Here is a 25,539-nt window from a genome sequence, read left to right as displayed (position 1 = left end):
ACGTAACCCCCATATATTCTTTGAATTCCCAGTCAGACAATGGCACTGTATACCAGTAGTAAAAATTGTGGGTGCACATAACCCCCATATATTCTTTGAATTCCCAGTCAGACAATGGCACTGTATACCAGTATTAAAAATTGTGGGTGCACATAACCCCCATATATTCTTTGAATTCCCAGTCAGACAATGGCACTATATACCAGTAGTAAAAATTGTGGGTGCACATAACCCCCATATATTCTTTGAATTCCCAGTCAGACAATGGCACTGTATACCAGTATTAAAAATTGTGGGTGCACATAACCCCCATATATTCTTTGAATTCCCAGTCAGACAATGGCACTATATACCAGTAGTAAAAATTGTGGGTGCACATAACCCCCATATATTCTTTGAATTCCCAGTCAGACAATGGCACTGTATACCAGTAGTAAAAATTGTGGGTGCACATAACCCCAATATATTCTTTGAATTCCCAGTCAGACAATGGCACTGTATACCAGTATTAAAAATTGTGGGTGCACATAACCCCCATATATTCTTTGAATTCCCAGTCAGACAATGGCACTATATACCAGTAGTAAAAATTGTGGGTGCACATAACCCCCATATATTCTTTGAATTCCCAGTCAGACAATGGCACTGTATACCAGTATTAAAAATTGTGGGTGCACATAACCCCCATATATTCTTTGAATTCCCAGTCAGACAATGGCACTGTATACCAGTATTAAAAATTGTGGGTGCACATAACCCCCATATATTCTTTGAATTCCCAGTCAGACAATGGCACTATATACCAGTAGCAAAAATTGTGGGTGTATATAGCCCCAATTCTATTGCTAGGGGACTTGCAGGGTATTTCTGAGGTGAAGGTGGGGGGGCACACCGTTGGAACGGGGATTTGGGGTGTATATATGGGGTATACGGGAATACACTGTCAGTGTGTTCCATTCAGGATCCTGGGAAAGCTGGGTTGCGGCGATTGAGCCCGTCAGTGCCACGTTACACTGACAAGCTTCTCCCTGGAATTGAAGTTATATGTAAGCCCAATATATTCTTTGAATTCCCAGTCAGACAATGGCACTATATGGCAGTAGCAAAAATAGTGGGTGTATATAGCCCCAATTCTATTGCTAGGGGACTTGCAGGGTATTTCTGGGGTGAAGGTGGGGGGGCACACCGTTGGAACGGGGATTTGGGGGGTATATATCGGGTATACGGGAATACACTGACAGTGTATTCCATTCAGGATCCTGGGAAAGCTGGGTTGCGGCGATTGAGCCCGTCAGTGCCACGTTACACTGACAAGCTTCTCCCTGGAATTTAGCTCTTATAAGAGCTGTTGGTTGTCTTCTCCTTCCTATCCTAGCCTGTCCCTGCCTACCCAGAATCTAAGCCCTAGCTAACTGGACGGAAACCTCCGTCCCCGGTGAATTGCAAGCTCAGAATGACGCGAAGCTGGGCGGCGCTGTTCTTTTAAATTAGAGGTCACATGTTTTCAGCAGCCAATGGGTTTTGCCTACTTTTTTCAACGTCACCGGTGTCGTAGTTCCTGTCCCACCTACCCTGCGCTGTTATTGGAGCAAAAAAGGCGCCAGGGAAGGTGGGAGGGGAATCAAGTAATGGCGCACTTTACCACGCGGTGTTCGATTCGATTCGAACATGCCGAACAGCCTAATATCCGATCGAACATGAGTTCGATAGAACACTGTTCGCTCATCTCTACTCATATCATCTTCATCCATTATGTAATTCATTTAGTTATTAGAAGTAGAGACGGGCGAACCTCGGGATATTCATTTCTCAATATTCTCCAGGTTCACTCACCAAACTGGAAGTGATATTATTATATCCCGGGAACTCTTAAGACCCCAGAATTTAGTAGACTGAAGTAAAGGAGAGGTGCTGAAAAATAATAAACAGTCATACCCAACTTCTCTCACCTCTCAAGGGGTTCCTTACTGCATCCGGTGCTCATTCTCAGGTATCTTCCAGCCTCTCAAATTTTGGGTTGGGTCAAACCTGAAATTATTTGAAAATTTGTAATGGCCAGTTATGAACTAGTTCTCTCATCTCGAATTAGAAATTGTCCATTATATTAACTACTTCCACACCACCCATAGACTATATATGACCCTCAACCTTGAACGGATCTACCTGTATGTTCTCGCAGAGTTAACAGGTTCATGAAATCATGTACCTGTAGAAGCAATGAGCTGGCTGAAACAACAGTCAGACCTGTGGTTAAAGCAAAACCTATAGGTATTGGAGTTTAGTTGAATTTCTCTGTAGACATTCATTGAGTAGACACTGTTTAGTAATGTACCAAATCGTCATTGTTCCAACTGGGTTCAACACAAACATCCCAAATTGTTTTATTGAAATTAAACCATTGGGGATTTGACTTGGACAAACTAAAATGGCTGCCATGACACACACTGTGGAAAACTATTATACTATATATCTAATGACCCCATAGCATAATAGGTGGCGAAAAAAAAAATACTCTCCTTCCCTCACCTCTTTAGGGCCTATTGCTAGTGTCCAGCACTCTCCTGGTGATGTCATGATAATTGAACCTTAGTGTTGACCCCAGGCACATGATGTCACCAAGAATACAGAGAGAGAGAGCGCTGGATGCCAAGAGTTGGCTCAAAAGAGGTGAGGAAGTTAAGTACCGTATTTTTCGGACTATAAGACGCACTTTTTTTCCCCAAAATTTTTGGGGAAAAGAAGGGTGCGTCTTATAGTCTGAAGGTGGCGCCCGGCATCCGCTGTAATAGAGAGGCGGAAGCCGGCAAGTGATAGACGCCGGGGCCTGAGACATCGCTGCGCTCCCCTGTCCTGCATGAAGCCAGCAGCGGGAGGAGTGATGCTATTCCGCTCCTCCGTCCCCCCGCCGCTGGCTTCATGCAGGGCAGAGGAGCGCAGCGATGTCTCAGGCCCCGACGTCTATCCCTCCCCGGCATCCGCCTCTCTATTACAGCGGATGCCGGGTCAGTATCCGTGGCCCCTTCTCCCCCGGGGCCGGTCCCCACCGGCCCCGTACCTGTGACGTTGCAGGCCGGCTCCTGCGCGGCGATATCGCAGGAGCCGACCTGTTCGGGTGACAGCCGGGAGCCTAATGAGGCTCCCGGGCCTGTCACTGCTATTAGTATTGCAGCTGGGTCTATGACCAGCCGTAATACTAATAGACAGAATGGCCCATAGACGGCAATACACTTGTATTGCCGTCTATGGGACTTGCGATCAAGTGACCGCAGGTTCAAGCCCCCGGGGGGGAATAAAATAGTAAAAAAAAAAAAAAAAAGCTTTAAAAATATGAAATAAATAAAAGTTCTAAATCACCTCCTGTTTTTTTTTTCAATACAAGGTGATCTAAGCAATAGATATCCCCCAAAATGGTATAACTAAAAAGTACAGCTGGCCCCGCAAAAAAACCGCTCTATGCATCCCCGTACAGCTGCAGGGTCACCTGTCAATGTGGCCTTGCAGCTGTTGCAAAACTACAACTCCCATATATTAAATATTTTACCAGTTTTTGCTTCAAAATTTTTTTTCCCTATTTTCCTCCTCTAAAACCTAGGTGCGTCTTATAGTCCGGTATATACGGTATATTTTTTTTAATTTTTTTTTACATCTTCCCCGGGCCTCCACCTATTACGTTATATGGTCTGAAGAGATCCCAGAGTATAATGATTTCACTTCTTGTTCTGTTCAAACTTCTTTGCCCCGAAATATTTCATTGACCAGAGCCACCTGAACCCCAAACAAATCTTGGGTGCTTCATCCATCTCTAGTCATTAGCTGTAACACATATAAAATAATACTTGATATTCCCAACACGTGAAAATCTGATCCATTTTTATGATATTTATTATAGTATAATAGGCCAAGAGCAGTCTATGGTGCAACCAAAGTAGGAAGGTAGGGTTGAGCCGATCTTGACTTTTCAGGATCGATTTTAAAATCCGATTTCTGATCATTTTTCATTTCAACCCGATCTCGATCCCAATGCAAGTCAATGGGATTTTTTTATTAATCAGAGATCGTATTTTAAAAGCAATCCTATTCACTACACAGCATGGAATCTAACAATTGAACGCTTTAATTGTTAGAATCCACGCTGTGCAGTGCCACACCTCCCATGAGGCGACCTGAAGCGACCGATTCAGGTGGCTCTATGCCAGGGCCCCAGGGAGGGCGGCATTTTTGCTTACCTAAGCCAGTCCAGGACAAGCTGTACTGGACTGGCTTAGCAGCGAGCGGTGGATTGGGGAGGCCGCCCTCCGCTCCACCACGCCCCCTCCGCTCCGCCCCCTCCTCCTGGGAGGGGGGGGGTGGCTTTCTGTCGTCTGCCTCGGGCGGCGAAAAAGGAAGGTTCATCCCTGACGCTGTGTAGTGAATCACTAAGTAGCCAGAGGATTTTTTTTAATCCTCTGGCTACTTAGTCCCCCCTGGTGTCTACTTACCTCCAGAGATGGCTGCTCCGGTGTCCTTCTCGCTGCCACTCCATGCTGCAGTCTTCTTTGCCTCGCTGTTTCCTGCCTCCCAGGTTAGGAGAGTGTGGGCGGGTACTGGGTATGTCTCCCCGCCCTGTACCCGTCCACACTCTCCTAAGCCACAAGCCCTGCCTTCCTAGCTCTTTAAACACTAACCTGGGAGGCGGGGCAGTGAGGCAAAGAAGACTGCAGTGTGGAGTGGCAGCGAGAAGAACACTGGAGCAGCCATCTCTGGAGGTAAGTAGCTACTAGAGATGTTAGTTTAGTCTCCCTTTAGAATGAATAAAGGCAGCCGGAGCGCAGGGGGTTAAGGCTGTGTGTCGGCTGCTTCCATTCATTCCTATGGAACCGCAGCGGAGCCTTCACACTGAGTATACACTATATACTCAGTGTGAAGGCTAAGGGGAAATAGTGGGGAAATAATCCTCGATCTCGATCCCACCTAAATAGATCGTGTTCGGAATCCCGATCGTGATTGTGAAATTTTCTCGATCGCCGATTGGAATCCGATCTTTTCCAAGCATAATCGCTCAACCCTATAGGAAGGTTAATTTGTGCAAAAAAAAAAAAAAAAACTACTGTAAAAGCTAGACTAGTTCATGATGTCCAAATTTCGCTAATATCTATGGCCAGTTTAGATGAACTGGAAGACCTGAAAATAATTTATTACTTCCTGAGTCCATTTCTCTTTTAGATGCTGAAAATGAAGAATCTGCTGAAGTTCAGGTCACTTATACAGTTCTAGACATGACTAGTAGGCCACAAAGTAAGTATTTTTACCAAATCTTTACGTATAATCCTCCAGCATGATCCATGTCTGATCTATTGCATGCTGTACCATACTCACCACCAGGCCCATGTCTGTTTAGCCACAGAACTCCATCATAGAATAATGCAATCATATGAGTAACATTACACAGGGAATCTGTCCTGAAAAGGACACTCTAGAACCCCAGTATCACCTTATAAAAAATCCAGAATCCCAATAATCTCAAAATTCCCAAATCTCAGTAATGTTAAGCCATAAATAATCACGCTCAACATTTGCTCATGTCAATGTACGGCTAGGTAAGTAATCATGAATCAATATCTGCATTGTATAGTGTAAGATGTGTATTGGAGCCACCATTGTCATTAAAGGGGAAGTGGCTGAGCTACACAAAGTACATAGTGCGGAGATCATGAAATGAATGGTCATTTGGCAACTACTAAACCTATATGGTAAATAATGTTCCAGTTGACTTAAAGACCTACATTTATATCAGTAAAAGTTCTTGTAAAGTTTTTTTAATTGTTTGTTTGATTTTCTAGATCATTTACCAACAGACAATGGTTCTGTAAGTATTATTAATGACTGAGCATGAAAAAAAAATCTGCACTGAATATTGTAGAAAGATTAACCCGACATATATGTGTGATATTGGTCTAATATCTGAATATGGCTCCTGTATGACTGCTGAGTGGGCACCCAAGCTGTGGGGTGCTTTAATTTCCCCCTTCTATTCAGGGCTCTGTCCTACCCTGTGTGTGACAATATAGCCATTAAATTGCTATGACAGATGTAAGGCTTCTGAAGACTCCTGGGACTGCCATAATTAAAAAAAATACTGCTACTGAACTCTTGACAAAGCTCAACAGTAGGGTTGAGCGATCGTGTTCAGAAAAAATCGGATTCTGATCGGCGATCAAGAAAAATTCACGAATGCGATCAGAATCCCGAACACGATCTTTTTAGGTGGGATAGAGATCGGTGATCATTTCCCACAATGCTTTGCTAGCTAGTCTCCCATTCATTCTAATGGGAGACTAGCTAACATCTCTAGTCGCTACTTACCTGAAGAGATGGCTGGTCCAGTGCCAGGTCTTCTCGATCTTCTTCGCCTCACTGTCCCCTGTCTCCCAGGTTAGGAGAGTGTGGGCGGGTACTGGGAGGGGAGACGTCACGGCTCCCCACCCTGTTACCGCCCACACTCTCCTAAGCTACAAGCCCCACCTGTCTAGCTCTTTAAACACTAACCTGGGAGGCAGGGGGCAGCGAGGCAAAGAAGATCGAGAACACTGGGCACCGGACCAGCAATCTCTTCAGGTAAGTGGACACCAGGGGGGTCTAAGTAGCCAGAGGATTAAAAAAAAAATCCTCTGGCTACTTAGTGATTAAAAAAATTCACTACACAGCATGGATTTTAACTATTAAACCATTCAATTGTTAGATTCCATGCTGTATAGTGAATAGGATTGCTTTTAAAATCCGATTAGTAAAAAAAATCCCATTGATTTGCATTGGGATCGGAATTGGGATCGAGATCGGGTTCGAATGAAAAATGATTTCAAAATCGATCCTCAAAAGTCAAGATCGGCTCAACCCCACTCAACAGCAATACTTCAATTTTACCATAGACTGCAATATAGAAGCCTTGTAGTCTATGGTATCAATGATCTAGTGATTGCATATGTAAGCCTGGAAGAAGCTTAAGTTTAAAATAAAAATTAAAAGACAGCAATAAAGATATAAAATACTAAGTAATGAAAAAAGTATTAATAAATAAAAGTATTAAAATAAATAATAATAAATAAGTAAAATAAAGCCTCAAAATCCTGACCAAAAATACGGCTCCCATCAAAATCAATGGGAGCCAGTCAGTTCTTTTTTCCGGGAGCTGTTTGATTGAGATGCTCATTCTTTCAGGCAGATTCGCTTCGCGACATCCCCCTGAGACACTCTCTCCTGACTAGGCCCATTCATTTTGTCCTAATCCGGAGTGGAGTGCGTGACTGGGTGCCGGTGCACTGCATCGGCATCCAGTCGAAGCTACCTGTATTTTGGCCCGGAACCTGAGGCGGCCTCTGGACCAAAAAAACCCTGTGTGGACGTACCCTGAAGGTAAGATCAGATGGAGATTTTTGGACCAGAATCTGAAGTGGAGGCCGCCTCAGGTTACAGTCCAAAAGACAGGTAGCTGCGACTGAAAGCCGGTGCACTGCACCGGCATCCAGCCGCACACTCCACTCCAATGAATGGACCTAGTCTGGAGGAGGGTGTGTCTTCAGGCCGAATTGTGAGGCAAAACGGCCTGAAGAATGAGCACCTCGATTCTTTTTCCGGGAGTCGGAACAAGCCGGCTCTCAGAAAAAACTCCTGAGTGGCTCCCATTGAAATCAATGGGAGCCATCTTTTTGGTCAGGATTTTGAGGTGGGTACGGCCTCAAAATCCTGACCAAAACACTCTGCGTGAACTGACCCTAAACCTTCCATTTTGGTCTGGAGTTTTAGGCTGGGATCCACATTGCAAATGTGCGGTGTTTTATCTGTGGTGGAAACATAGCAGTAAAAAATGCTGCGTATTACAGTACCTGCAAAGTGGACGGGATTCTGGATAATTCCATCTACACATTGCAGATAAAAATCTACAATGGAAATGCTGTATGTCAATTATAACTTCAGAAACACAGGCATTTTCCATATTGGTGTAATAAGACAGAAAGTCCGCAGAGGAAAACTATTCAGACTTTTTGTGAAAGATGGGTTTCTGTTGTGGTCTTTTCCGTAATGTTTTTTTCTGGCAGCGATTGGCTGCATGGGGCCTTAGCGTTACTGTCGGAGATTTCCGCTAAGCTCATCTGTATAATACATGTATTTTATTTTTTCACTAGAATATTGTCTATGCTGTAGTGGGCCCCGAAGCTTCTCAAGGAACATATGACACTTCAACCAGTATCTACCAGAACATCAGCTCCCACAGATGAAACATTCTCTAGATGTGATCACCGAGAAAAAAGTGGACTTGAATAAGTTATCTACATGATCTTACTATTCATACATACAGCAAGGATATATTTTACTCTTAGGAACTGATGGTTACATAAAAAGACACCATCCCTATGCTGTTATCAACTATTATCTAGTCATACGAAGGATGTGTAAGACCAAGAGGACCTAGACCTGAAGCCTGAATGACTAGTAAAAGAGATAGACAATACTCCGGGATCAAGTGAGGAGGAAGCTATACATCACTTGGAAGCCATTTCTTATGGATGGAACAGTCACTGGAGTAGATTGACTCCTTCTCCATAACACATTTGGCACTTATCTGGTCAATCGACTGGATGCCTCATGATAAGTCTACTGCCACATGATGTACAGCATGGCACTGTATGGACTCATTCATTTTCTTCACTTTTGGCTACTTGGTCTTGTCGCCGTTCCATAGGTATAATTGATATGCTGCGATTTCCAAAACCGCCCCAGTTTTGGAAACCATGGCGTGTCCACACCACATTTTTTACCACAAAGTGGGAGTGGGATTTGCTGGGAAAAGGGGCTGATAAGAATTTTAATGTGTTTGTAATTTTTTTTAGCCCCCCCCCACCCTCTATTTCTCCGATAAACACATTTTACGAGACATTTTGTTATTGCAGTTGTCCTAATGATATATTTTAAATAAAAAATGTAAGTACACACTCTCATCGCTCTCTGATGGAAGAGTGCCTCTCCTCCCTCTGGCTCTGATCTTGTAGCCCGAGTTAAGGATGTCCGTAGTAGAACTTGACAGCCACACTTAACCATACTGTTGAGGCATTCCAGGCTATATGGTCATCTTGGGACACATACTGTATTTTGAATGGTCTCTGACTCCTTCCCCTTCCCTCCTCCCCCACCCCTCATTTACACTCTCAGGTTTTTGTGATGTGTATACATTCCCAGTCTATTTGACGGTATATGCATTGCTTCACGTTCATGTTTTTTATGTTTTCAACTCTTGTGTTGTATTGTATTTTACAAAAATCCTTTCAATACAAATTACACAAGTACACAAAAAACTTGAAAAAAAAATAATCTTAATGTGAATATGTTCAAAAAAATTCCATATTTGTTATTATAGTAGTACGGGTGAAAAATTGAATGATACATTTTACATGAAAATACATACAGATACACAAATAGGATGACAACTCCTTTCAATGTCAATGGTCCAGATTTATTAATAGTGCAAAGTAGCTGATGCTGGATAATAAATATGGACAATCCTCACACTGTCTAGTCTACATTTATACCACTTTTTAGTTGACTTACTTTGGGCCGGAATTTTTTGACACTATTTTGGTACATTGTGACTAGAGTTGAGCAAATCAAAGCTGCAGAAGTGGAATTCAATCCTAATTTCAGGAAATCTTCGATTCACCTAGAATCCAGATTTCTTCTCGCTTCAATACATCAAATCACATTTTTTAATAAACTGGCCGCTGCACGTTAGGACAAAGGGCAGGGAACTCTGGATCACCCATCAGACATCAGCAGGAGCTAGGGAAAGTGATAGAAAACAGATAGGAGTTCTGGGAAAGAGGATTGCTAGTGAAGGGAAAGTATAGGGAGGAAATCAAAGAAGAATTTGGGGTGATTGGATCATCAACAGAAATAAACTTAATACACATTGCAGCGCTCACTGGCGCTTTACTGCTGCTCATTACTCATATCTGTGTGTTTGAGGTGGAACACAACAAGCCTTTTACAGCAAAAAACAGTGAATTATCATCCACTAATACCAGCTCATCACGTCTTTTTCAAGGCGTTTATTATATGGGGCTTATTCACTGTTCATTCAAAGCATAACATTACAGGCCTTTAGTTCTGCTGTGTCAAAGAAAACTGAATTCCTATCCAGTTATCTCTGCAGTAATCCATTTAACACTTATTGAAAAATGTTTATCCATGGGGAAACAAATTAAGGACATATTCTCCCAGTATAAAATTACCAGTCATTTCTCAGTAGGTAAGAGAAGCAGCAGGCCATGCACAAGGGGAGGGCCACAGGCCTAAATGTTTCTGGCACAAGCACAGGTTGCAGCAGAGTAAGGAGGAATTGGAGCAGGGGTCACTTACTGAGGCCTAAGCTCCTCATGTCAAGTATCGGTGGTGTCTTGACCAGCAACCCAATAGTTGTAGACTGGTTGACTTGGTCATCTACTTCATCCAAGGTCACATCAGACAACCCCAGCTAAGAGTCGGTAGGTTTGTCAGACACAGCCCTTACTTAGCATGGCCTGGGAGCAGGTCCGGTGCCCTCAGGTGTCCGGAACCTAGCTGTGTCCTTTTCTGTTCCCTCAGCTAGAGAAGTACTCAAGTAGCTAGAAGCAGCTAGTACCCAGCCAAGATCTGGAGGAGACATCTGCTGCTTCCTCCGTTAGGTGGGCAAGTAGTGATGAGGAGCCTGGTGTGGGAGCTGGTGTTGTGAGCAGTCAGGCTCCTTGCTCAGAGACCATTGAGGAATACAACAGTGACCTGGAGACATTAGTGGATGACGATGTAGCCAATTACAATTGGGAGCTGGGTGAGGAGAGGTCTTCATCGTCATCAGGAAAAGAGGGTGGCAGGTTGCACATGAGGCAGTGGTGGAGTCAGCAGGGTGGCAGCAATGGAAGGTTGGGAGCCAAATGTACCTGGGGTAGTCCACCTACTTTGCAGCAGCCTACCTGCCTGGAAAGCAGTGGTGCAGAGGTAGTGGTTGTGTCAGTCAGTTAGAGCGGAGTGTTGGAGGTAAAATCACATACTCAGTGTGGTAGTTTTTTGTTAAGCTGCCAGGAGAGGTGAACATGATCAGTTGGCAGCACAGCCCTGCAACAACATATGCAGAGGCATCATAAAATGGCCTGTGAGAGCTGTGGCTCCATTGTGGTGGCCCACCCTGCTGCAGGAACCATTGCATCACCCAGTAGCACACACCCCATTTCAGGCAGTTAAGGCTCCAACACATCAGCCAAAGGAAGCTGTATGTCTTTCCCATCATCTGCTGGTCATGATGCTCCTGCTCCTCCTAGTCTGTCATTGCATCAGCAATTGATCAGAGAATTTATATCTAAGAGACAACAATATGCGTGCACTCATCCAAAGGTGCAGAAGCTGAATGTGCTCCTGTGCCGAGCTGAGGTGGAGAGTCCCAAGCCATCATTTCTTTGCCAAGAAGGCAGTACCAGCCCTGTACAAATATATGGAACAGAAGGTGGGCAGGTCCTTGAGCCTGTCAGTGTCTGCAAAGGTGTACGGCTGCACCAACGTGTGGAGCTGTAACTACAGTAAAGGACAATATGTGTTATTTACGGCCCACAAGGATAATGTTGTGCCTGCCCAAACACACTAGCAACTTGCACCAGTGTTGCAGCTTCTGCCTCCATGTTTTCAGACCATTGGTCCTGCTATATCCGCCGCATCCTCCACTGTGTTCTTAGTCTTCACTGCCAGGACAACTCCCAGTGCTCCTCCAGCATAACACATGTGCAGGATACAGTGGTGTTACACTGTTCTACACCTCGTTTGCCTGGGTGAACAAAGTCACACAGGGAAGGAATTGCTCCATTGTCTCAGTCAAGAAATGGAATCCTGGCTTTCTCCAAGAGAACTTAGAATCGGAACCATGGTGACCAACAATGTGAAAAACATGGTGTCCGCAATGCATCAAGGATGGATGAGCCATTTGGTAAAGTATTCAGCAAAGGGAGGCCTATGATAAAACCCAAAAGGGGTCGTCCCATCTGGTCAGAATCTTTAGAATCCTTATGATCAGATACATTCACTAAAATGAATATCAAGTCCACCAGAGCGGCGCTGTATAACATTGTTATTCATGCAACTGTTTGGGAATGTTACTTGGCCAAGAAACAGTAAGGAGTTTTTTGCACCACTGTGTATAGCAGGGGTAGGCAACCTTCGGCACTGCATCTGTTGCAGTTCTACAACATCCAGCATGTATACTTGATCTGCTGATCTCGGAACTCCCATGAAAGTGAATGGAGCATGCTGGGAGTTGTAGTTTCTCAGCAGCTGGAGTGCTGAAGGTTGCTGACCCCTGGTACAGAGATTAGAATTACGGTAGGAAATATCTGAGCATACACCACAAGAAGGGTGGGTACCCTGGGGTGGTACAAACATGTGGTATAAACCAAACCAGGACCATCTCTGATAACATCAATTTATATATAATTATTATCTATCGCATCACAATTTCACCGTACATATTCCTTGCTTTCTGTAACTTAGATGAAGTTTCTGCAGAAGTCAACTTCCCCTTTTGGAATGAGCAGCATATTCTCCATCCATCACAGCCACAGAGATGTCCGTCTTATTACTCTGTAAGTACAATGATCTGTCATCCCTATTGTCCTTGTACCATCATGAAACAAATGACAGAAGTGACAGATCAGTCTTGTCCATCCATATGGGTAGGAGAAGTTCTTGCCTTGCTCATGTTTTATTAAGAAGATTGGACTTTATTTGGTGGATATATAACTTTGGGGTTTCTTGCTACACATTATTATATGTTCCAGTAACCAGGGTTACAATTAGTTTAATAACAGTAACTATTTTAGTATCTTCTTCCTTCCTTTCGTCTAGAAATTTATATAAATATCACCAGAAACCAACCTCTCTCTTTAGTCTGGGCAGCCTTGTCTCCATCCATCATGTCTGCAGAGATGTCCGTCTTATTACTCTGTAAGTACAATGATCTTCATGTCTTTCAGTCTGTGATGGGGAATTATAAGAAGGGGTTAATAATCTCCTATAATCCCGGACATTACTACAAGTTACCGGGCTACACCCCAAGTCTCCCATCCTATGTCCTCTATACGGCTGTGCAGAGGTCTAATGTCAGCTGTGACTACTCCTCATATACCTCCATTACTATGGACTAGTCACTAAATATGACTTTTAAGGCTTGTTGTTTAGGGGACAAATTTGTTGCTGTGAGACTGGTTGAAAAGTGATGAAGAATTGGCTTTTCAAAACAAAAAGTTTGAACAAAAATCATCCTGTCATGGGAATAATTATGAAATAAAAATGGTGTTGGCATTGAAAGATGTAATGGCATGTTTTGTTCTGTTTTTTTTGAAGTGGGGCTTTTTCAGTCTAAACCTACTAGTGTTGTGTGACCATTCGAGGTTTCCATCCACCATTCCGCTTTTCTCTTTACTCATTTCGGACAGAAACTGTGAGGGGAACTGTCGCACTTCATTATGGGGTCCACCGATTTCCATGGGTAACTGCTTTTTCCGTTTTTGGGTCCCCAAGCACAGGCCAAGAACAAAAACTTGAATGCAAGTATTCACCTACTGTAATTTTATTATTTTTTTTTTCTGCCAACATGAGTGGCAGTACGTCATGGAATAATGTGATAGTCCAGACCCCAATAAGCGGCAGATCTATTCAGAGGCAAGCTGGGTATACAGCCTATCCTGCTAGTATTCTAAATTTACTTTCTTTTGGAAAGAATGGAAGAATTCCCCTATTTTGGTTTGATAGCAAGTTGAACATTTGAAATTCGATTCCAGTTGATCTCAATATTTGACTATTTGATTGATTTCCTACTCGATAGAATACTACTCACTCATCTCTACTAAGAACCATTACTCACCTCTGTTTGGTGCTAATAATAAGCTTGTCAATATATAAGCAACATATCATACAGCCTGCCAAGCTTGCAAGTGTGTTATTCCTCTTCCATGCATAGTTGCATACGTGTGTTTCCTGCAAGATATATAAGGGATGACAATGATGCTGAAGTTGTCCCTGCTGACAAGTTTGATGGCCTCCTCTAAGGGCTTGAGAGGCCGGCACGCTTCCCTAGTAAGCCTCCAATGGTGGACAAAATAACACATCGTCTGTAGGGTTGAGCCAATCTTGACTTTTCAGGATCAATTTTAAAATCCGATTTCCAATCATTTTTCATTCGAACCCGATCTCGATCCCAATTCCGATCCCAATGCAAGTCGATGGGATTTTTTTTATTAATCGGAGATCAGATTTTAAAAGCAATCCTATTTACTATACAGCATGGAATCTAACAATTGAACGCTATAATTGTTAGAATCCACGCTGTGTAGTGAATCACTAAGTAGCCAGAGGATTTTTTTTTAATCCTCTGGCTACTTAGTCCCCCCTGGTGTCCACTTACCTGCAGAGATGGCTGCTCCGGTGCCCGGTGTTCTTCTTCGCCTCGCTGCTGCTCCACGCTGCTCTTCTTTGCCTCGCTGCCACCTACCTCCCAGATTAGGAGAGTGTGGGCGGGTACTGGGAGCGGAGACGTCATATCTCCCCGCCCTGTACCCGCCCACACTCTCCTAAGCCACAAGCCCCGCTTTTCTTGCTCTTTAAACACCAACCTGGGAGGCGGCGGCAGCAAGGCGAGAAGAGCAGCGTGGAGCGGCAGCGAGGTGAAGAAGAAGGAAAACACCGGGCACCGGGGCAGCCATCTCTGGAGGTAAGTAGCTACTAGAGATGTTAGTTTAGTCTCCCATTTGAATGAATGGAGGCAGCCGGCGCGCAGGGGGTTAAGGCTGTGTCCCGGCTGCTTCCATTCATTCCTATGGAACTGCGGCGGAGCCTTCACACTGAGTATACACTCCACTCAGAATGAGCAGAGCGTATACTCAGTGTGAAGGCTAAGCAATGCCTTGTAGGAAATAGTACTCGATCCCACCTAAAAAGATCGTGTTCAGAATTCCGATCGCGATCGTGAAATTTTCTCGATCGGCGATCGGAATCCGATCTTTTCTGAACATGATCGCTCAACCCTAATCGTCTGTCATTATCACACCAAGCTTTCACTGTCAGGCACAAGGATCTGATGAAGGGGTGCGTACTGCATGTTGGCAATCATACCCTGAAACGTGCTAACACCAATAAAGCCTGTTGATTTATTTCAAGGTGTGTTACATCCCGTTTTTCGAAAGGAGCGCAATACGTGGGGCAGAGGAGCTATATGCTCCATTTTTATTGTTACACATCGTCCTTATGGTATACTGCATGCAGTAATCGCTCACCACCTTCTGCTGCTCACAAAGATGCTACAGTATTTTTAAGATGGAGTTTCACTGTTTTGAAATGTCACAGATAAGTCAGTGAAAAGGTAGAACATATTGTCACTGTAAGTCCTGCAGGGTGGTTTTAGTGACATACGAAATATGAAAATCTGCAGACACTTTTCTGGCCATGAGCAGCATCTCTTTTAAACCACTATGCATGTGAATAAAGCAGATCAGCACCAGATTCAGCACCGGGGCCATACAGGGATAATGCGTTATTCAATCCATCTGCAGTGCAGCATCAATATTAGCGCTATTGTCACTGGCAGCACTGCTTAATTGAAGACAACGAGGCTTTGTGGCTTCTCTGATCCAGACTCACTAGCTGCAAAACTGCGTGGCAGGGCTTTGCGTTACACCAAGGAAATGAGAGAGACTTGGAAACAACACCTTGTCCTTGGGAAGATGGTGGTGGTAAATAGTCTAGAGAGGAAGATCCAGGGAAATTGGATGGACCCTGCATAGTATTGGAACTGAACCTGCATAACCAGGGTGGAACTAGCACCTGAACTGTGGCTGCTGCCCTCTCGAAACATTGACCCGTGCCGGTTTTGGAAATGCGGCATGTTTGCACAGTGGTTTTTACTGCAAATAGGGCATGGGATTTGCTGCAATCCCATCCACTTTACCACGTTTCCGTCCCATGGGACCTTAGCCTAAGGCTGGATTCACACCTGCACTTGTATCTTATTCAGGGATTCCATCCCCCATTCTGCTTGAAAAATGCAAAAGTCCTGCAAACTTTTTAACTTATTTTTTAACTTAATTCTTTTTTTTGTCTTAACATTGCTTTCAGTGTCTCAGCTAAAAATAAAAGTGTAATAGTTAAATTAAAAATTCCTGTAAATGCAGATTTAGAGACAACCTCATGGACATTGGTGAAAGATATCAGTCCATAAATAGATGCCATTAGTTACAGGAAATATGAAGCACCGATCTCTCCAGATCTCCACCAATGGGAATTTTTTTTTAATCTATTTACAACTTTTTCGCGGGCATCAAAAGTAATGGTCTGAAAATCATTTTTAGGTGGTGAATAAAACACAAGTTTTATTAACTTTTTTTTCCCAAAAAACCCCTATCAATTTGGGATTATCACATTGAATTTGGCTGGGTATGAGTTGGTTCGGCCATCTCTAGCAGGGTATAAAAAGGGAAAATCAAAAAATGTCTGCGGTGAGAAGGAAACAGTGTGAATGTATATGGTGTAACCCTATAGAATTACATCTACTATTTACCACAATAGTTATTAAAGGTCATTCTATTTGGGTACAGAATATACATTTACTCTAAAGGCGACCCTAACCTGTAATATCCTCCAATGTAGAAATGTACCAGGACTATATTATATCTGATAACTCTTCTTCTATTCTGTTTATAGGGCTGGTTCTCCTACAAGAAGGTAAGTGACCAGATCTGCCCTTCCATGCTTTATCCTGTAATACTGACCCCTATATACAGAGAATAGTGATGTCACTTGTGTCACACAACCCACTTGGAGGTTTATTCCATCCTTACACTGTTTTACCACTTTGATATAACACACAGATAAACTGCCATTACAAGGACCAACCGAGAATAATTCTATAATATTAGTTGTACATTTCCTTGTCTTTACTCCAAATTAAAATAACACTCCATGAAGACGCTGGGTTCTCCCATATTGGCTGATGTTCTCTCTCACAATGTATGTGATATAAATATGGAATTGCTCAGTGTATGGATATATGTAACAGTATAATGATGGCTATTTTTATATTTACTGTAAATTCTGTACATTTTGGGATCTTCATTTGTGCTATTAAGAAATACAATATGAAGAATGTGCAGGATATTATGTCTACAATTCCTCTGTATGACACATGATGTCTTATAGGAGCCGCCATCAGACCTGCGGTGACCTTCACTCCAGACTACAAGAAGATCTTTACATCAGAGCAGATAACAATGACCTGTGATGTGGGATCTACTATAGGAGAGGGGATGGATTATATATGGTACAAAGACAGCAAGCAAGTATACAATGGACAATCCTATACAATACAAAGAGCTAGAACATCACACAGTGGAAGTTACCAATGTCAGAGCAGACCTGGAGAAATAAGTGACCCCGCTAGACTGGAGGTTAGTAATGGTGAGTAAATCTACCAGATCCTAAATATACAGACAAGGTAACAAGTTGTATCACACACAGACTGATAAGAGATCATATATGTCTCCTCATCTTATATCATTGTATATTACAGGTTGGGTCATCCTGCAGACCCCTCTATATGTCTATGAAGGAGATGACATATATATAAGATGTCACCACTATCCTGGATACCACGGAGGACGGACAAGATTATACATAGATGAAGTCATTAGAGACAGGTCAGATAGTGCAGAATATTATATTAGTAATGTAGACAGGGCGACTGCCGGGAGATATGGATGTATAAAAGAAATCTATTATAATGATGGATATAACCACCATGAAGATGCAGTTTCTGTATCTGTACAAGGTAAGTCCCGGCTCATGTATATGGGAATTATTCTGCAGCATTTGTACAATATAGTTGGAGTAACTTCATCTCCTGATATGTCATCTGTAAATACTGATAAGTCAGGATAAGATCAGATTTGCAGGAGATTTTATTAATGGAAATCTTCAATAAACTGCATTACAGCAGCAGAGAATGGGAGGTTATCAGACTCATGGGACTCTCCATTCAGTCTGGATTTCTCCCAGATATTTGGTGCAGATACTTTATAATGTAGAGGATGAGCCTCACAGCTGTGCAGTATATACAGGTATAAGCCCATAGTATACCAGCATGGCATGAACGTAGTGATAGTTGATCTGTACGGGGCCTTACACATAACTATATGGGGTTAAAGGGGTTTTATGGCAAACAATTTTTATAAGATTTGTGTTAGTGCTATTAATATAACTCCCACTCGCACACCACCTCCTCACCTCCCTCTCTCTGTAGGTGTCCCCCAAGGCTCCGTCCTAGGACCCCTCCTGTTCTCCATCTACACCCTTGGCCTGGGCCAACTCATACAATCTCATGGTTTTCAATACCATTGCTATGCCGACGACACCCAAATATACATCTCTGGACCAGACATTACCTCCCTGCTGGCCAGAGTTCCAGATTGTTTAGCGGCCGTAGCCTCCTTCCTCTCCTCCCGCTTTCTCAAACTCAACATGGAGAAAACAGAGTTCATCATCTTCACCCCACCCCGTATGGCCCCTCCACCTGACCCATCTATCAAAGTTAAGGGAACCACAATTACCCCTGTCTCACAGGCTCGATGCCTTGGGGTAACCCTGGAGTCCGACTTATCCTTCAAGCCACAAATTCACCCTCAACACCTCCTGCCGCCTCCAACTCAAGAACATCCACCGAATCTGCTCCTTCCTCACCCCAGAAACTACCAAGATCCTCGTCCAGGCCCTCATAATCTCCCGCCTAGACTACTGCAACACCCTTCTCCATGGAATCCCAGCAAACACCCTTGCCCCCCTCCAGTCCACCTTATACTGTGCTGCTCACTTAATTCACCTCTCCCCCCGATCTTCATCGGCTTCTCCCCTCTGCCAGTCTCTCCACTGGCTACCTATAGCCCAGCGAATTGAGTTCAAGCTACTAACGCTAACATACAAAGCCATCCACAACCTGTCCCCTCCATATATCTCTGACCTCACCTGTCCCCTCCATATATCTCTGGCCTAATCTCCCGCTACCTGCCCACACGTAACCTCAGATCCTCCAATGACCTCCTGCTCCGCTCTGCTCTCATCCGATCCTCATACAACCGTCTCCAAGATTTCTCCCGTGCATCCCCCATACTCTGGAACTCCTTACCACGACACTTAAGACTGACCCCCACAATCACAGGATTCAAGAAGGCCCTGAAGACTCCCCTATTCAGGAAGGCCTACAACCCCCAATAACACTATCACCACACTGCCATCTGTACAGTCTCCCCCTCTCCTTCTGTCTCTACCCCCCTTCCCTCATAGATTGTAAGCCCTCGCGGGCAGGGCCCTCTACCCCACCATGCCAGGCAGTCACTGTTAGTATTATATCTACCTGTATATTCTGTGTACTGTAGGTAACCCCCAAATGTAAAGCACCATGGAATTAATGGTGCTATATAAATAATAATAATAATAATAATAATAATAATAATAATAATAATAATAATAATAAATAGGTTAAAAAGTGTATCCAAATATCTTTCAAATATCAAATAATTTGGCAGTGATTTGAGTGATTTCTGTCTTCTTTGGAGCTCTTGATACGCTCTGTAGTTTTTTTTTACATCTACAACCTCCTGTTATGGGTTTTTAGTACATATCCAATGATGCTGGAAAATAGAAAAAAACCTTTATTCTCACTTTCCCTCACCTCTTTTATGCCTCCTTGCAGCGTCCGGTGCAATTGTTAATATTAGAGATGAGCGAACAGTGTTCTATCGAACACATGTTCGATCGGATATCAGGGTGTTCGCCATGTTCGAATCGAATCGAACACCACGTGGTAAAGTGCGCCAAAATTCGATTCCCCTCCCACCTTCCCTGGCGCCTTTTTTGCACCAATAACAGCGCAGGGGAGGTGGGACAGGAACTACGACACTGGGGGCATTGAAAAAAATTGGAAAAAGTCATTGGCTGCCGAAATCAGGTGACCTCCATTTTAGACGAATAGTGGATTTCAAATCCGGGTCATATGAGAATGTGAACTTTGTGACTATGAGACAGGGATAGCTGTACAGGCAGGGATAGCTAGGGATAACCTTTATTTAGGGGGGAATGTTATTAAAAATAACTTTTTGGGGCTCTATCGGGTGTGTAATTGTGATTTTTGTGAGATAAACTTTTTCCCATAGGGATGCATTGGCCAGCGCTGATTGGCCGAATTCCGTACTCTGGCCAATCAGTGCTGGCCAATGCATTCTATTAGCTTGATGAAGCAGAGTGTGCACAAGGGTTCAAGCGCACCCTCGGCTCTGATGTAGGAGAACCGAGGGTGCACTTGAACCCTTGTGCACCCTCAGCTCTGCTACATCAGAGCCGAGGGTGCGCTTGAACCCTTGTGCACACTCTGCTTCATCAAGCTAATAGAATGCATTGGCCAGCGCTGATTGGCCAATGTATTCTATTAGCCTGATGAAGTAGAGCTGAATGTGTGTGCTAAGCACACACATTCAGCTCTACTTCATCGGGCTAATAGAATGCATTGGCCAGCGCTGATTGGCCAGAGTACGGAACTCGACCAATCAGCGCTGGCTCTGCTGGAGGAGGCGGAGTCTAAGATCGCTCCACACCAGTCTCCATTCAGGTCCGACCTTAGACTCCGCCTCCTCCGGCAGAGCCAGCGCTGATTGGCCGAAGGCTGGCCAATGCATTCCTATGCGAATGCAGAGACTTAGCAGTGCTGAGTCAGTTTTGCTCAACTACACATCTGATGCACACTCGGCACTGCTACATCAGATGTAGCAATCTGATGTAGCAGAGCCGAGGGTGCACTAGAACCCCTGTGCAAACTCAGTTCACGCTAATAGAATGCATTGGCCAGCGCTGATTGGCCAATGCATTCTATTAGCCCGATGAAGTAGAGCTGAATGTGTGTGCTAAGCACACACATTCAGCACTGCTTCATCACGCCAATACAATGCATTAGCCAGTGCTGATTGGCCAGAGTACGGAATTCGGCCAATCAGCGCTGGCTCTGCTGGAGGAGGCGGAGTCTAAGATCGCTCCACACCAGTCTCCATTCAGGTCCGACCTTAGACTCCGCCTCCTCCAGCAGAGCCAGCGCTGATTGGCCGAATTCCGTACTCTGGCCAATCAGCACTGGCTAATGCATTGTATTGGCTTGATGAAGCAGTGCTGAATGTGTGTGCTTAGCACACACATTCAGCTCTACTTCATCGGGCTAATAGAATGCATTGGCCAATCAGCGCTGGCCAATGCATTCTATTAGCGTGAACTGAGTTTGCACAGGGGTTCTAGTGCACCCTCGGCTCTGCTACATCAGATTGCTACATCTGATGTAGCAGTGCCGAGTGTGCATCAGATGTGTAGTTGAGCAAAACTGACTCAGCACTGCTAAGTCTGCATTCGCATAGGAATGCATTGGCCAGCCTTCGGCCAATCAGCGCTGGCTCTGCCGGAGGAGGCGGAGTCTAAGGTCGGACCTGAATGGAGACTGGTGTGGAGCTATCTTAGACTCCGCCTCCTCCAGCAGAGCCAGCGCTGATTGGTCGAATTCCGTACTCTGGCCAATCAGCACTGGCCAATGCATTTCTATGGGGAAAAGTTAGCTTGCGAAAATCGCAAACTGACAGGGATTTCCATGAAATAAAGTGACTTTTATGCCCCCAGACATGCTTCCCCTGCTGTCCCAGTGTCATTCCAGGGTGTTGGTATCATTTCCTGGGGTGTCATAGTGGACTTGGTGACCCTCCAGACACGAATTTGGGTTTCCCCCTTAACGAGTTTATGTTCCCCATAGACTATAATGGGGTTCGAAACCCATTCGAACACTCGAACAGTGAGCGGCTGTTCGAATCGAATTTCGAACCTCGAACATTTTAGTGTTCGCTCATCTCTAGTTAATATCGGTTGGGAAGCTATTATATTATTTATTAGGGGGAACTATTATTAAAGGGATCCTTTCATTAAAATGCAATTTTTTGTGATTAACACGTAGGAATAGCCTTAAGAAAGTCTGTTCTTCTCCTATCTTTAGATGTCTTCTCCGCGCCGCCGTTAGGTAGAAATCTCGGTTTTCGTCAGTATGCAAATGTATTCTCTCGCAGCACTGGGGGTGTCTTCAATGCTGCGAGAGAACTCTCCAGTGCTGCCTCCATCTTCTTCAGGAATGGCCTCTTCACGCGTCTTCTTCCAGTGCTGGCTTCAAACTTCTAGGTCTCAGTCGCAGACAGCTTTGCCCTTGACCCCCTAAGCCTGAAGAAGACGTGTGAAGAGGCCGTTCCTGAAGAAAATGGAGGCGGCGCTGGAGAGTTCTCTTGCAGCATTGGGGACACCCCCAGTGCTGTTTGAACGTTGGGCCCGCCTCCAGTGCTGCGAGAGAACTCATTTGCATACCGAAAAAAACTGGGATTTCTACAGAATGGTGGCGTGGAGCAGACATCTAAAGGTAGGAGAGGAATAGCCTTTCTTAAGGCTATTCCTATGTGTTAGTTACAAAAAATGTTGTTTTAATGATAGGATCCCTTTAATAATATTAATAATAATATTAATGGAGCTATATATAAAAGGAAGGACACAACATCTATATAATGGACCCACATTAAGATGGAAGATGCCCACCTTTAAATGGAGGCTGCGAAGACCACCTCTTTCTGCCACCAGCCAGGTACAAATAAAAATCAAAAGATCAAGCACAAAGGTATTGTGTAAGTAAAAATGGTTGCCTTCTCTACATTAACAATGCAACAATGAAAAATGTCAAGGCTCCAGGTGTGTTAGCTGTGATGGGTTGGCAGGTGTAGTCCACCAGATCGCTCTGTTCTAGGGTCGGACTCCGGGCTCTAACATAAACAAAGTCACTGAAGCAAAGACCTGATGATGCCTGTGAGAAGGTGCACTATAGCAGCAGGATTATGGCACAGACAAATCATAGGCCCACACACTATGCACTACTGACATCCAGGAGAATGTGAGCTAGATCCCTGAGACTGAATGCCCTTGCCTCTGTACTTGCTTTATAGTATACTGCCAGTCAGTCTGTTCAGCCAATGGTTTCAATGATGTTCTCTCTCCTCTCTGAGTCTAACATAATGGTGAGCAGCAATGAATAATAGGGGAGGGGTCAGTGTAATTTCCTACACTAGCCTTGCAGATCTAGGATTCAGGGGCCACAACACTTGCCAGGCGTGCCAGTTGCTGACTCCGACCCTTATCACAAAAGTAGTAGTTAGCATAAAGGCAATGAGGAAGGCTGAGACTCAAAGGGGTACCCAAATAGTAGGGAGGGGGGGGGGTGTACTAAAAGGGGATGGGAATGATAGGAAGATTGCGAGCAAAGACATTTTGTGGCTTCATACCAGAAGAGAACATGAAGGAAAGGAAAAGAAAAGGAAAAGAGAACAAATCCAGAGTAGATGGCAGAGATGCATTACATGTGACTCCCTATCATTGGTATCTGACCATTACTGGGTAACACAAGGATTAGACTTTATATCTCCTATTAGTCTTCTCCTCACACTGTATACTGATATGTGGTCACCATGTTGTGCAATGTCTTCTAATAAATCTCCCCAGTAATATATTGTTATCACTTTGCTCCTTTTCTAGATCTGTTCACGACCCCAACAATATCAGTGACCCCACAACCAGTTATTACTACAGATAAGATGGCCCTGACATGTCAGACAAGTCTCCCTCCTCCTCCCAGACACAATACACAACTGCGGATTGCTTTCTACAGAGAAGGAGGGATTGTTCAGGGATTTGGTGTCAGTGATACCTATGAAGTCTACAATGTCCAGCTGGAGGATTCTGGGAAATATTCATGTGAGGTGGAAACTACAGATGGCAGAGTAAGGAAGAGAAGTGCAGAGAGAATAATCCAGATAGGAGGTGAGTATAGACAATGGTCATGTCTTCTACATGGGAGAACTTCTTACTGTATCTGGAACATGAATGAATGTACTTTTGGTGTAAATCACTATAAATAATACTTTCTCCCATCTATACCTTCCATTATTAGAGATCTTCTCACATCCCATCATTACTGTGACCAACAATGTAGTGACTGAAGGAGATCCCATGGCCCTGACATGTGACACGACTCTTAGTCCATACAGACCGACCACAAGACTGGAGTTTGCTTTCTATAGAGATGGACGGAAGGTTCAGGATTCTTCTCCATCTAATACATATGAGGTTCAGTCTGCTCAGCTGGTTGATTCTGGGAATTATACATGTCAGGTGAAAACCTCAACCAACGCTACAATGAAGATCAGTGATGGGCACAACATACGGGTACAAGGTATGTAGGTAGCAAAGTGTAACCTTGTGAAATATTGTTCATGAAACATAGTGAAGTGCTTGAAGTAGACTGTTTCAGGGTTCTATTTGCTCTCCCCATGCTCCCCTTAGCAGACAGGTCACATCCACACCTAACACATGGTCACCATATTTATCATTATTAGAGATGAGCGAACACTGTTCGGATCAGCCGATCTGAACAGCATGCTCCCATAGAAATGAATGGAAGCACCTGTGACGCCGACCGGCCGCCGGCAAAGTCGGTGTCACAGGTGCTTCCATTCATTTCTATGGGAGCGTGCTGTTCAGATCGGCTGATCCGAACAGTGTTCGCTCATCTCTAATCATTATCATCTCCATCTTCTTCTCCTTCTCCACGCTAACATTAGTCATTTACTTGCAGAAATATAAGATGTGCATATCTTAGTACCCTATTGATGGAGCTAACGTCCATAAACTCCTTTAAACCTATTATTAATATTTTGGTTAACTGACCTCAACCCATATTTGTGCCGAATTTCCCATTTTCACTTACAGAAAGCGAACATATTGCTGCTTCGCTCAGACAGATGGCTGCCCTTCTGGGGCTTGTGGACCTCGACTGCTGCCACTACCGCAGTCAAGAGGTTCTGTCAAAATAATTTTATATATATATATATATATATATATATATATATATATCTATCCGTAACACCAAGGCGGAGGTCATTGGTTGACACGAGTGTCAATTACAGCCTGACCACGCCCTCTGGCTGCAAAAAGGGCTAAGCTGGACTGCCAGCAACAAGGAGGGAGTGACAAGCAGCAAGACATTACCACAGAGGGGCAAGCTGTGACCCGACCCCTCGGCCACGACTGCCATAGTCTTAACAGTATGTCAACATAAAAAGCTTTCTGCAGCTTTGAGAGTTCTCAGACATTGAACCAATCAGCAGCTGAAGAGGGATATTTAAAGTCTGTTTTGTGACAAAGTAGTCTTCAGTACTCAGAACAAATCTGTGGTTTGTTGTATTCCTGACCTTGCCTTGTTTACTGCTTACTGATTTTAGCTTTGACTGTTACCTCTCTGATTGTCTCTCTTCGGCTTTGATTCCACTCTCCTAGTTTTATCTGTATTATGAGTCTTGCTATTTATCCAGTTTCATTTAAGTTTGTAGTGCATCTACT

General features: G+C 44.0%; 1 protein-coding gene across 1 annotated transcript in view; it reads left to right on the top strand.

Annotated features, from left to right (window-relative positions):
• LOC142213424 (Fc receptor-like protein 5) overlaps nt 1–25,539 on the top strand; it is a 60,840-nt gene that overhangs the window by 30,182 nt on the left and 5,119 nt on the right. The window contains exons 7-8 of the mRNA XM_075281740.1: nt 23,677–23,961; nt 24,092–24,373. Coding sequence (XP_075137841.1) covers nt 23,677–23,961; nt 24,092–24,373 — 567 coding nt within the window. The remainder of the gene's footprint in view (nt 1–23,676; nt 23,962–24,091; nt 24,374–25,539) is intronic.

This window comes from Leptodactylus fuscus, chromosome 7 (assembly GCF_031893055.1).
Source record: "Leptodactylus fuscus isolate aLepFus1 chromosome 7, aLepFus1.hap2, whole genome shotgun sequence".
Taxonomy (NCBI): Eukaryota; Metazoa; Chordata; class Amphibia; order Anura; family Leptodactylidae; genus Leptodactylus; species Leptodactylus fuscus.
Note: the sequence above shows the minus strand (reverse complement) of the source record. Positions and strands in the feature narration are given on the sequence as shown.